This window comes from Dipodomys spectabilis, unplaced genomic scaffold (assembly GCF_019054845.1).
Source record: "Dipodomys spectabilis isolate Male_0828 unplaced genomic scaffold, ASM1905484v1 ptg000034l, whole genome shotgun sequence".
NCBI classification, from domain to species: domain Eukaryota; kingdom Metazoa; phylum Chordata; class Mammalia; order Rodentia; family Heteromyidae; genus Dipodomys; species Dipodomys spectabilis.
The window spans coordinates 11,737,879-11,751,563 of NW_024870711.1; the positions used below are offsets into that span (position 1 = coordinate 11,737,879).

At 60.2% G+C, this 13,685-nt stretch overlaps 1 protein-coding gene across 1 annotated transcript; it reads left to right on the plus strand.

Moving 5' to 3' along the window:
- The first annotated feature begins 2,915 nt into the window (after window positions 1-2,915).
- Window positions 2,916-8,470, plus strand: En2 (engrailed homeobox 2). Its single transcript, XM_042677242.1, has 2 exons — window positions 2,916-3,564; window positions 6,255-8,470. Exons 1-2 carry the CDS (start codon window positions 2,916-2,918, stop codon window positions 6,569-6,571), a joined length of 966 nt encoding a protein of 321 aa, XP_042533176.1. The 3' UTR covers window positions 6,572-8,470.
- The last annotated feature ends 5,215 nt before the right edge of the window (window positions 8,471-13,685 follow it).

Sequence of the window (13,685 nt, forward strand, 5' to 3'; positions counted from 1 at the left end):
TCCCCGAGCCGGGCGCCCGGGGTTCGGGCTCCGCGGTGCGCGGCCCGCCGCAGGCCCGGGCGGCCGGGAGGCGCGTCGGCTTTGTCTGGGGCCTCGCGCCTGGGCAGCCCGGGCCCCGGCGCTCGGAGGCAAAGGCCCCCAGGAAACTGGGGAGGGCTGGTCCGGGGGCGGCCGGGCAGGGAGCCCCCACCCCAGACGAGACCACCGGCCTCCCGGCTGCAGAAAACAGCTGAGATCTGGTGGAGAGGGACGGAGCAGAGGCTTCTTCACTTTTCTTTTCTTTTCCCTCCTTTCTTTTTGTGTTTGAGACCAAAGAAAGGAGGCCCGGCGTGGGCCTGCTCAAGAAAACTTAGCGAGGACTTTCCGGTAGGGCAAAGCGCGGGGCGGAGAGGCCTGGGCCGGCCCCGGTGAGGTCCACTCCCGCGCGCCCTCGCCCGGAGAGCCCGTGCCTCCCCCAGCCCAGCCCCACCCTGGGCCATCTGCACGGCCCCGGTCCCCGGTCGGACCTCCTCCCACCCAGCTGTCCCCCTGGTGGGGACGGGGACCAGTCGTAGAACAAACCTGGGAGGAAGGCCTGGCGAGCAGGCCGCAGCTCCTCCGTTCTCCACCCACCCCGCGGCTGGGACAGGCTCTGGGGCCAGAGGACCCGAGGCGCCCGGGTCAGGCCGGGACACAGCTCGCAAGGCTCACCACGGCCTGGCAGGCCTCTCCGACGTGAGGAGACCTTGGTTCTTGCTCGTCCCTAGCCGTGGTCTTGGACGCCAGCATCCACCTCCCCGCTGACACCTCCACGTGGGCCTCGCAGCAGGCTCCTACCTACTGCCCCTGGCCTCGCCAAGCCGGCCTCCCTCTGCCCTCCCCAGTCCCCCCCAGGATTCTGACTCTGTGCCCGCACTCCTATACCCTCAGAAATGCCCATTTGGGTTTTCCTCCAAGTTTGTGAAAAGTGCCATAAAAATGCATTTTAGACGGTGGACAGACAAGTCTGGGGGTCACAAGGGGGTTGGGTGGTGAGACCAGGGCAGACAGGGAGGAAAGGGGAAGGAGGGCCTGGCCCTGCGCCCTGGAGGAGTGTTTTGAGGGAGGCAAAGGAAAGAAAGGAGAGGGAACCATACCCCCCCCACACACACACCCACACCCAATCTTTTCCTCTTTCAAACTGGCCCTGATTTCCTGGGAAACTAAAGGGCCTTCAAACAAAGAAAATGAGGTGACCCGCCTGGTCCTCAGTTTGGGGAGAGTGTAAGGGGGGGCCTGGGATGTCTGCACCAGATTTGTGGGGGCTGCGGCCGGCCCTGCGCAGCACTGGGCATCCGGGTGGTTTCGAAGGTTCGTCTGAACGTCAGCGCTCCCTCCCCCTCCAAGACAGAGGAAACAGCAACCAGCCCCTCCAGGCTCCTTCGCGTCCTTCTGCAAAAATGCCCCAATTTGTATTCTCCCGCTGTTCCGGAGCTTCATGGCTGTTTTCTGAGGAAGCCCCGGCAGGGACGGGAGGGGGACGCCGAGGGTGTTGCACGCACCTCCTGCCCACGCACACGCACACGCACTCGCGCTCACAGCGGGTGCCGGCAGCAGGGAGCCCTGCCCGCTGCGCCCCGCGGTTATCACAGGATGCCGCCGGGGCGACCAAAGTCAAATGTAAGTGACAGCGTTCCTCCCCGGCAGCGACGGCCGGGGACCACAGAGTCCCTTTGTATCTCGGCCTCTCATTTAACACTGTTTATGCATTTTTGTGCAAGGAATTGTGGGATTCGTCCCCGCGATAAACAGCGTGGAAATGTTAAAAACGGCGATCTCGCGGCGCGTGTCCTCGGAGGCGCGCCGGGCAGACCCGGCCGGGCCGCCCAGGGCTCCCGGGAGAGGCGAGGAACCCGCGAGCGGGCGCCGCGGACGCGGTCACGGGCCTCGCCGGGCGGCCGGCTCCCGCGCCCGGCGACGCGAGGGCCCGGCCCCTTTAAGGGGGGGCGGGGCGGCGGGGCGGGGGCGGGGGCGGCGGGCCGCTCCCGTCGCGGGGCCGCCGCCGGCCGGTCACGTGGGCGCGCGGCGCGGCGGCCATTGGCCCGAGGCACGTGTCCCGGAGACCGGCCCGCGACGTCACTCGAGGGGGCTCGGTTAAAAATAAGAACAAAAATCCAGAGTCAAAGTGTCTCAGGTTGCGCCAAGTGGCCTGGAAATTTCCCGAGCCCGCGCGGAGGCCGAGCGGCGAGGGCGCGCGGACCGCGAGGGAGCGCGGGAGGCCCGGCCCGCTCCGGCCCGCGCCGGCCGCGCCTCCCGGCCGCCACCCATGCGCCCCGGGCCGCGGGGCTCGGCGGGGCTCGGCGGGGGCGCCCCGGCCCGCGGCGGGTCGGCGGCCGTGCCGAGGGGGCCCCGAGGCCGGCGGAGCGCAGCTCGGGCCCGCGGGCCTCCATGTGCGTGCGGGCGGCGGCGGGCGCGCTGAGCGCTCGCGCCCCGCACCCTCGAGGACCGGCCGGGACGCGCGGGCGGGGGCGGCCGGGCGGCGGCGGCGGCGGCCCGCGGAGGCCCCGGCGGGCGTGAGCGCGGGCGAGCGCCGCCCGCATGAGCGCAGCTCCCGGCCAGGGCGGCCGAGGCGGCGGCGCCGGGGCCGGAGCCGGCGGGACGCGGCGCGGAGCGCGGAGGCCGGGGGGCGCCCCGGGACCATTGTGACCGCGCGGAACCGCGGCTCAGCCTCTGGACTCGACCGCGTCCTGGCGAGCGGGCGACTGCGGGTGTTCCCCAGCCCGGCTCGTGGATCCGAACGTGGCTGCGTCCCGACCGCGGCCGGCGACTGGCGGGACCCGCAGCCCTGGCCGCGGCCGCCGCCGCGCGCCCTCGGGAGACCCGGCGGGGCGGGCGCGCGGGGGTCCCGCGTGCGCCGCGGGCGGCCCGGAGCGGCGACCGGGGACCGGCCCTGAAGCATGGAGGAGAGTGAGCCCAAGCCCGGCGAGGCGGCGGTGGCGGGGCAGCGGCAGCCCGAATCCAGCCCCGGCGGCGGCTCGAGCGGCGGCGACTCGGATACCGGCCGCCGCCGAGCTCCGATCCTGCCCGCGGCCCTGCAGGCGCCGGGCAACCACCCGCATCCGCACCGCATCACCAACTTCTTCATCGACAACATCCTGCGGCCCGAGTTCGGCCGGCGAAAGGACCCGGGGACGAGCGGCGCGGGCGCGGGCGCGGGCGGCGGCAGAGGCGGCGGCGAAGGCGGCACCGGCGGCGCGGAGGGCGGCGGCGGCGAGCACCTCCCCGGCTCGAGCGCCCGCGAGCCCCGGCACATCCCGCCGTGCGCGCCCGGGGCGGGCGGGGCCCTCCCCGCGGGCGGCCGCGACTCCCCGGGGCACGGGGAAGGCGCCTCCCAGACGCTCGCGCTGCACGGCGGCGCCAAGAGGGGCGGCGACCCCGGGGGTCCCCCGGACGGGGCTCTGAAGGCCCGGAGCTTGGGCGGCGGCGGCGACTTGTCGGTGAGCTCGGACTCGGACAGCTCGCAGGCCGGCGCCACGCTGGGCGCGCAGCCGATGCTCTGGCCGGCCTGGGTCTACTGCACGCGCTACTCCGATCGACCCTCGTCAGGTAAGTCGGCACCGCGGGGAGCGCGGGGAGCGCGGGCGGAGGACGTGCTTCGTCCCCGCACAAAGACCGCCCCGGCGCCGCGGGGAGCGCGGGGACGGCCCGTAGAGAAAGGCCTCCGGGCGCTCCGTGTCCCCCTGTCTCTGGCTCCTTCGGGGGACACCGCCTTGCTGCCCCCAGACCTCCGCTGTAGTTTCTTCGGGGAAGCGGGGCTGTCTGCCGGAGGCCCGGAAGGGTGCGAGGATGAGCTCCTCCCGCAGCCGCCTCTGTCCCGCCGGGGATGCCCCCCGCACCCGGCCCTCGCGCGCGCACGCGCTGTACCCCCGAGCCGGCGGGGAGCTGCGCGCCGCGCGCCCCTCGCTCGGGCCGGGCGCGGGGAGGGCGCTGGGGGGGGGCGTGCGGGGAAGCGGTGGAAGCGGAGGCGCCCGGTCCCCTTTGTCACCGCGCCCCGCTCCGTGCCCCGGCGCCCTCGGGGGGCCTCACAGCGCTGGGAAAGGCCCCGCCGTCCCGGCACCCGGATTCCCCTCCAGTAGCGGGGACCCCAAGGGTGTCCTGGCCCTGTTGGAGTGGAAACGAGGCCGCCTTCGCGGGGCACCCCGCGCTTCGGGGCGTGTTCAAACCCCCCCCCCCCCCCCGTCCCGTGCACTCGACGCGGGCCGCGGCCGGACCGCCATTAGGAGCGCTCGGTGCGTCCCGAGGTCCGGCCGCGGCGCCCTCTTCTCCCCGGCCCGCGACGGCCCCGCGGGGTGGATCGCTCGCCCACGACCCCCGAGTGTCCCCGGGCAGCCTTCCTTCAGTAGCGCGTATTTCTGATGACCCCCAAATTTCTTCCGCCAGACCTGAAATTTGCTCCATTGTTCCGGCCTCCCTCCTTTGTTAATATTTAATTAACATATAGGCCCACAAAGCTCCGGGGCGCTGCCGGGGCCGGCTTTGTGCGGAGCCGCGCGGCCCGGCCGCGCCAAACCCGGGCGGCCCCAGCCGCGGCGCGGCCATCCTGGGCTAAAACGTGCCTCTTCCCCCGGTAGAGCGGACCTTTCTAGTCCTTTCCTGAGCACCTCAGAAAGGAGATGGAGGGGGCCCGGGAGCAGATTCGATCCCCATTGCTTTTTGAAAGAAAAATCTACCAAGAGGGGAACTAACATCTGCGGTGTTAAGCACATATTCGATCTCTCCGGCTGTGTGTTTTTGAGGCTTGTTCATGTATGCTACAACAAGCATCCCGGGCCTGCAGTGGGAGCTTCCGGAGGGGAGTGGAGTTGGAGAATGCTCCAGAGAGAGGTGGAGGTCAGGTCAGAGAAGGCCCAGGGCTGCCCGAGCTTCTCCACCCGGCCCACGGCCTCTGCTAGTCCCTTCCAGGAGCCCTCCCTTCTTTGGACCGGTGTCCCAAGCCACTCAACATCAAACCCAGGAGTGCCAAACCCCGGCCGTGACCCTTGGAGTGGGTCAGGACCGTGTGTGGGGTTAGGGGCACAGCCTGTACCTCTCCACGTGCCCCTTCCCCACCCGTGGGCCCTCTTCCCAGCCTGGCTGCTGCTGACCGTGGCCAGCCCTGTTGGGGGTGGGGAGTTTTCTGTACCCATCCTGAGCCTCTTGTGGGCGCAGACCCTTCACCCCAGTCCCTGTGCCTTGTCTGCCAGGCAGTGGACATGGTCATGGTCGGGTGGGGATGGCCCCTGCTGTAGCTCCCTGGCCGGGAAGGAGGGAGGTCCGCTCCTCTCCAGCCCTTTCCATTGGCACCTCCAGCATGGTACCCCCCACTTGACTGAAGCACCTCACAGGTGAAAAGATCCAGATCAAAGGTCCCAACTCCGGGCCTGTGGTCTTGCAAGCCTTTCCCTAGATCTGGAGAACCTCCAGGGGCTGAGCTTCTGCATGTCCACCACCTCCTTCTCTACGCCCCTGAAAGACTCCATCTTCAGACCCAACACCCAGTGCCACTCCGGCCTCTGCCCCCGCAGCCCCAACAGGAGTAGAGGGTGGGGTCAGAGGTAGGAAACATTTGTGGCCAAGCAATGTGGCAGGGTTTGTGTAGCAGCCCCAGGTCAGCGGGACTGCAGGCCAGGATCAGCACCCATGTGGGGGGGGCCCTCTCTTAGGGGAGGGGCTGGGGAGATGGGCAGTGGATGAAGGGGAGCTGCCCGCAGCTCTGTCTCCCCTAAGCCCGGGAAAGGGCACAGGCTTCCTCCTGTCCTTCAGGAAACAATGAACTTGGGTGGGGGGGGGGGTAGTTATGAGGGGCTGCCTTGGCCCTTTGCTCCAGCACCCTCTACCCTCTCTACCCATCCCCATCCCCGCAACCCAGTCTGACTCACTTCTTCCTTCCCTTGTTTTCAGACTGGGCCTCTGAAAGGGCTGAGCCAGTGTGTGTGGTATGGGGGTGGGGGTGGGGTAAGAGGGCAGAAAGTTTTGATTTGGGCTTTTATCTGGAGGCCCTGGTTTGTGATGTGCCTTTCCAGTGATCCTGACCCTCTCCCTCCCCCCGCCCCGTCTTGCCTCCCCCCCCCCCCCCATGCTCAGGGCCAAGTGCAGCTCTTAGCTGTCCATCCTGGTGTGGCCCTGTGCAAGTCACCTGCCCTCTGGGAATCTCTGTGGATGCCCCCCTCCATCGGGTGGGTCCCCTCCAAGCGCCCGGAGGCTGGCAGGCCCCAGGGGAACCTAACCTCCCGAATTTCTGCCTCTGCCTCACCCAGGCCCCAGGTCTCGCAAACCAAAGAAGAAGAACCTCAACAAAGAGGACAAGCGGCCTCGCACGGCCTTCACGGCGGAGCAGCTTCAGAGGCTCAAGGCAGAGTTCCAGACCAACCGCTACCTGACGGAGCAGCGGCGGCAGAGCCTGGCGCAGGAGCTCAGCCTCAACGAGTCGCAGATCAAGATCTGGTTCCAGAACAAGCGCGCCAAGATCAAGAAGGCCACGGGCAACAAGAACACGCTGGCCGTGCACCTCATGGCGCAGGGTCTGTACAACCACTCCACCACCGCCAAGGAGGGCAAGTCGGACAGCGAGTAGGGCGGCGGCGGTGGCGGCGGCGGGAGGGCTGCGCGAGCGCGCAGAGGCCAGGTCTCAGTCCGAGCAAACAATGCAATAATTTAAAACATTAACTAAAGGGCCAGTGTATAAAGATTATACCAGCATTATTCGTAAAAGTATCGTGTGGTTCTGCAATAGTCTATGTATATATAATTTACAGGTGGTGTAAAATCCAAACTGTCTGACTATAAAATATTTCTAAAGTTTTTTTTGCGTTTACAGATTATGCTAATTTTATGGGTTTTTGTTTGTTTTTGCAAAGGGGGCTTCTTAGGGTTTCATCTTTTTTTAATCCCCTGAGCTCCCTTCTGGGACATCAGACACTTTTTTAAATCATTATTATTTCAACAGAAGAAGAAAAATTTAAAAACCCAACTTGCTAAAGTCCAAAGATTTTTATTGCTGCATTTCACACAACTGTGAACCCGATAAATAGCTCCTATTTGGTCTGAGTTCTACCACTTTGTTTGTGTTCACTTGGTGAGGACAGCAGGAGGCTGGCCAAGCCTGGGCCACAACCCCCAGGTCTTCCTGGCCTTGCCAAAAGACCTGGCTGGGAAAGAGGACTCCCAGGTCCTTGAGTGAGTCTGGGGAATGGCCTTGAGAAGTGACCTCTGAGTGACACCTGGCCCAGGCCCGCAGCCTCTCCAGGTCCCTCCTAGCTGACCTACTACTGTCTCTGTCCACTGCCTCCTGGCGGCACTGCCCTTGCCTCTGTGACTATTCCCACACTTCTGTCTGTACCTGTGTCTCTGTCCCTGCCAGGGTGATTTGTCAACACCCACTCTCCCACCTCAGGCCTGGCCTGGGCAGTGGAGCTTGGAGTTTCAGGACCCTGGCATATGGCCTGCACGCCCCACCGCTGGGGCAGCCCTCCCTCCCCCGGCCGGCTCTACAGCTCTACTGTACCGTGTCAGCCGCCAGAAGCCCCGCCAGGTCCTTGCTGAGAGCTGAAGAGGGATTGGCGTTGTCTTCCTTTTCTTCCCCCTTTCCCTTTTTTCTTTTCCTTTTCCTTTTTTTTTTTTTTTTTTTTGGAATGGCCATTTTTGATGTTGAAAATACTCTTCCAAGATACATACGCGTCTGTGTGTATACATGTGTGCACACACGTGCGTATGCATGTGCACTGACACATACCAGGCCTGTATGAGGCTGAAATTCTAGAACCTGTGGCCACTTTGACTTTCAAAGGACTCAGAACCCTACAGGATCTAGAGAAAGGAAGAAAGTATGTAAATAGTCATTTCTTTCTTATCACTTTTTGTCCTTTCTTGTTTTTTTAAGAAAATACACATTTTATTTTTTGAAGGTGTGGTACAGTGTAAATTAAATATATTCAATATATTCCCCACCAAGAACATATATATATATATATGCCAACACTTTATCTCTCTATATAACCCCACACTGTCTTCTGTTTAGTGTATGGGAAAAGGATGTCCATATGTCCAGCTGGTAGGGCCGGGCTGCTCAGGCTGAGTCAGCCGCCCCCCAGGACTGAGGGTAGACTTCTCTCTTTGCCTTAAACCTCTTTTATTTCACTACAATAATAGTTTCACTTTGTACATAATAGTGTGAACCTTTTTGAAAAGGAAACTATAAAGATGAAAGTTGTAATTTAAAATTCTGTGCATAACCATCTGCTGCTTCAGAAACTCCATGAAGTGACATGCCTTTTTAGCAGGAAGTAATATTTTTAGTTTATAAAACGTGCATTTTACCACTTCCAGTATCAAATATTTATAATCTTATAAGAAATGAATGAATGTTTCTATTTACAACTGTGCTTATCAAAATTGTGAACGTTCCCAGCCCTGCATTTTTGTGTGTTTAAATTCTTGAAAGTTACATGAAATAAAAAGAAACACCTCTTTATTATAAGATGTTGGCAGTCCTGGGTGAAATGACTCCCTTTCCCGGTTCTGAGTTCAGGAACTTCTAACACTCCCATCCCCCTCACCCCCAGGTTCAAGTGCCAGAGACTCTGGCAATCTCCGAGTAGGTTCAGGGCCTGCTTTGTTGTTGTCCTTTTTGTAAAGACTGACGATTTTTAATAAGTTGCATGGAAACACAGAAAACCAAAATAATTTATATCCAGTTTTGGGTTTTTTTTTGTTTTTTGTTTTTTGTCCATCATGGGGCTTGAACTCAGTGCCTGGTCACTGTTCCTGAGCTCTTTTTCTCAAAGCTAATACTCCACCGCTTTGAGCACAGCTCTACTTCCTATACCCACATTTTGTCCAGGAGGAATAGTTGGAAAAATAGCTGCTATCTCATTAAGAAATTCTTCCATTGACGTAACACACAACAGGTGCTCTCCTCCCCACCCCCACCCCCACCCTCAGCCCGCTTCCTCCCACCCCCACCCCACTTCCTCCCACCCACTCCACTTGCTTGTGTGTTCTGTGGGAAGTTCTCCGTAGGAACTTTCACTCTCCTTGAACAGCCACTTGGGTTTACATCTTTTTGTTGTTTTTACTCCATGAAACGCAGGAATTCTTGCAGGAGTTGCAGCCCCAAGGCCGTGCTCAGTGGCTTGAGTTTCTTTGCGATCTGGGGGCTCGTGTGCCCCACGGCTGGCTCTATTTCTGAACTTTCTTGATTAAAAAGAAAAAAAAAATTTCCTCCCAGTGAAAAGAAAGTCAGATACAATCGAGGCTCCTCTGTTGCCAGGGGTGACCTGGGCGTTTTCGCTTCCCTGGGCCATCCCGCTTCCCGCTTCCAGGCGGGCAGATGCTGGGCTGGCTGGCTCAGCCCAAAGGCCTGGAAGTGGCCTGCAGGCCAGAGCTGTGGGTCCTGAGACTTGCCAAGAGGGAATGGGAGTGAGCTGGGCCCACTGGAGGCTCCCGGCCAAGCAGCACGCCAGGGAGTAAGAATCAACGGATACATAAGCAAAACAGTAGCTGAACATCTGCTATTTGACAGCTTCCCGTTTGTTTTAATAAAAAGATATGATATCAAGCCATCTTTTCAAAATATTTGTTTTCAAATGTTAACTCGTGAGAGGGGGAGAGCAGCTCCGTGAGGGAGAGCTCTGTCCCCAGAGGCCGCTCATCAGATGCCAGGCAGACCGGGGTGGCGCCCGGCTTTCTTTTTTGTTTCTCGTGGTGAGCCCAATGGAAGAGTCCTCCGATTCTTGAAAGGCCAGGGAACAGTCTTGCTTCTAGTTCTGTGGCCTTTTCAACTTCAACAGAGTGTCACCGGAGCCCTGGGTAGGTGGGAGGTCTGGCAGGTCCTGTTCTGCCAGGCCTGTGGTGCTGGGGGCCTTGGCTCTGGGTCGGAAGGTGGCCTGGCGTTAGGGTTGCCCGCTGGCAGCGGGTTTGTGGAGCAGTGCGCGAGGCTTCCTTTCTAAAGAAAGTCCTTGTTACTTCCCTGGGCCTCCAAGCCAGGACCGGCCGAGTTCACGGTCCTCAAACTAGGCAAACCCCTGGAGGATGGGCCTCGGTGGAGGGTGTCGGCTGGCGCTGAGGGGCTTAGCAAAGCCCTGACTCCACTCGGCTGATCTGGTCGGGACGGGGTCGACGGACGTGGATGTGCGCCTGGGGAGGAAGAAAGGAGCCGCGGCGGGACCCTGCGTGCCGGCCGGGAGAGCCGCCAGTGCTGCGTGGGATGGATGGACGCAGGTGGTGACAGGTTGGCGCAGGTGTGCGGGTCTGCTTCGAACAGTGCACGCGAGTGCTTGCACAGGTGAGAGGCGGCCGGGGCTCTGCAAAAAGTCATTTTATCTCCCGCTGGTTTAATATCCGACCTTCCATCTCTACAGCTCCTCGAGCGCCCCGAGAGAGAGTCCCGCTTCCACCGAAAACAACAGCCTGCTGAGGCTAAGGATGACTGGGGACAAAGAGCCTCGGGCAGCTCCCAGAGCCGACGGCCACGTCTGCGCCCGGCCTCCAAGCCGGGCCTCCTCCCGCTCCTGCTCCTCAGGCCAGGCCCTGTCAAGGGCGTCTCTTGGCCTCAAAGTCAGCGAGCTGGTGGTGCTCTGAACACAGGAACGCAGCGTTGGGCTGCCGCTCCAGTTGGTGGGGGTGCAGTGCGCGTGCCTCGCTGCTGCATGGACAATTCATGTTTTGATTGATCACCTCAAGTATCTCATTACACTTACTTTGCTGGCCCGTAGAAACGAAAAGGCCGCTCTTTCTTGAAATTACCTGGAGTGTAATAATACTCATTAAAGTAGTTCCTAATGATGAGACTCAATCAAGCATGGTAGGCCTGATGCCCTGGCCCTCCCCCTTGGAGGAGATGATATACTATTTATTATTTTTATTACTATTGGCTTGCCTGGCTGCAGGACGACAGCCACTCTTCACTGGGGCCTAGCTCCCCATGGATTTGTGGGGAGCTGCACCGTGGGCGCAGGATGTCCCGGGCGCCCCCCGGTGAGGGCTGTGGTGTTTTCTGCTGAGACGGACTTGCCTGGTCGCCGGTCCAGGATCCAACTCCTCCAGGCCAAGCTCAGCGCAGGCAGTCAGGGCGGAGACAAAATTCTACCTCGGGGTCTGTGCGGCCCAGCCAAGCGGGCATCCCCAGACCCCGACCCCTGGCCTGGCCCCCCGGAGGGAAGGGTTAGGGCCCCGAGCCTGGGACTGCGGGGAGACCCTCCTGAGGAAGCGCGGGGCCGGCCTGCTGCACACATCAGCCTCCCGGCAGCCTGGCCATGGTGCCCAGGCTGCTGGCCTGTCCCGGGTTCGTGCCCCCCCCCCTTCTGCCGGCCCTTTGTCTGGGAGGGTCTGTCAAGCGCCGTCTCTGCGCCCCTCCTCCCCCGTCCTCCCCCCCCTCCCCCGCCACTTTCTTTCTTCCTGTCTCTTTTCTCTCCTCCTTGGATGGGTAATCACAGGCCCCAGCTGCCAGCGCCGCCGGCCCGGGCTGCCCAGCTGTCCCGGCCTGCCCGGCTCTCCCGGCCCCGAGCACCGGCCCCGGCGCGCTTCCTTCAGGCCCAAACTTTGTCTCCTGGCTTGTTGATCATTGGGCGATCCCTCTCTCAACCACAAAACGCTTGCTCGCTTCTCAAACTGGCGCTGACAGCACCGTCCACACCACCCGCTCTCCAGCACTCTGTGGCTCTGGACTAGTCTGGCCTTCCCACAGTTGCCCCAAACTTGTTAAATCATAGTAACGCATAACAAAATGTACCCCGTTAGCCACTCTCCACGTATGTGTCTGTGTGCCAAGTGCGTTGCTCACGCTGTGCATCCGCCCGTCTCCCACCTCCCCAAGTCTTCATCTCAAGAGCCAAAATTCTGCTCCCGCTTGTCCAGCACCGGGTATCCTCGGCCCAGCTTCCGCTGTGTCCTGACTCCGAGTAGCCCCTTCCTCAGACCACGTCTCCCCCCCCCCCACTGTAACCGCTCACCATGCCTCCCAACACTAAAATCTCCAGATGAAAATTGGGAACCACTCAGTGACCCTGTGGATGAGGAACCAGGGGTGGAAAGCTGAGCCGAGCTGGCTCGCGGACAGCCCCAGGATGGTGGAGAGTTTGGGTTCTACGTTCTTCATGCAAATACTTCTACAAGGCCTCTGGCACGGATGGAACGGCGCGTCTGTGGGAAGCAGAGTGTTGTTGTTTTACTGTGACTTTTTTTTTGTCTTTTCTTTTTTGGTACTGGGGATGGAACCCAGGACGCTGCACTTGCTAGGCAAGCGCTTTGCCACTGAGCTACATCCCAGCCCTACGGTGACGTTTTTGTTTCACTTTATTATTATATAGGTGCCGAGGATTAGACCCAGGGCCTGGCACGCGCCGCGGGGCACACCCCCAGCCCCAGGTACAGAGTCCTAACAACCAACAGACCTGTGCTTACTTACCGCTCCGTGGGTCTAGGGCTCAGCCGAGTGTCTCGGACCCCCGGAGAGCCCAGCCATTCTTTTGCAAACAGAAAGAACATCTACCTAATGGGCTTCACGCAAGGGATTATTGTGAGCTAATGAACGGAGCAGAAGTGAGCAGAATAGGCCCAGCAACCCGGGGGTTTCCGCACCCCTGCAGGGGGCCCTGTTCACCCCCCCCCCAACATCGACCATCGCCTGGCACAGGTGATCTGCCCACGGGGCTTTTGCAGCACCTCACGCTAACCAGCGAACCAGCTATGCGGTTGTTCAGGCAAAAGCAGGGAGAGGATTGACTACGAGGGGCCGCAGCCCCGTGGGAAGAGGAAGTAGGACAGTTACGGAGGGGAGGGGGGTGGAAAGCCGTGCTGCCAGTAGTTTGATACCTTCTAGCAGTTTCTACAAATACTAGCTCCTTTCTCAAATTGCTTTGTTATTGTAGAGCACACACATACACACCCTTTTCATTCAGATTTTTTAAAAATGTGCATGCTAGGTTGGAAGCCAGGGTCTTTTGCTAAGCACACCTCTAAGCATTAACCATTGTAACCATTGTGTGTGTGTGAGTGTGTGTGTGTGTGTGTGTGTGAGAGAGAGAGAGAGAGAGAGAGAGAGAGAGAGAGAGAGAGAGAGAGAGAATCTCTTGGGCTTTCCTGCCTCAACTGGCTTTAAACCTTGACCCTCAGATCTCAGCTGCCTGCCTAGCTAGCATTACAGGGATGAGAGCATCTACCACTGGCTCTCATTTCTAACCATCGATCACACACACCCCTGGCCTCCTTTTAGGATCTCTCAACCCCTTGTTCTTGACCTCAGAAAACACAAAACCTTCTGCCTTGGGTTTCTAGAAAAGCCCATCACTTTGCACACATCCAGTTTCTCCTTGCAAACCGTAATTGCCACCTTGTGCCAAGATGGCCATCCATAGTGAAGGGACCACGTAGCTCTAACCAAAACCAGAGAGAGAGAGATGTCCCTGTGAGCTCTGTGTGTGTGTGTGTGTGTGTGAGAGAGAGAGAGAGAGAGAGAGAGAGAGAGAGAGAGAATCTGTGCATACCCCTCAAATCAGGCCACTCCAGCTTGCTGCTCTTTCTCCAAGAACGAATGGGCGTCCTCATGATATGATGAGCTATTTTGTCTAAATAGTAAAGGGTCTAAGTAACCCTTTTAAATTAATTGCCATTCCTATAGCTAAAAGCATAACAGGCTTTGATTACATGCTAGCTAGAATGAAACATAATCCCGAGTTAATTATGTGAAGATA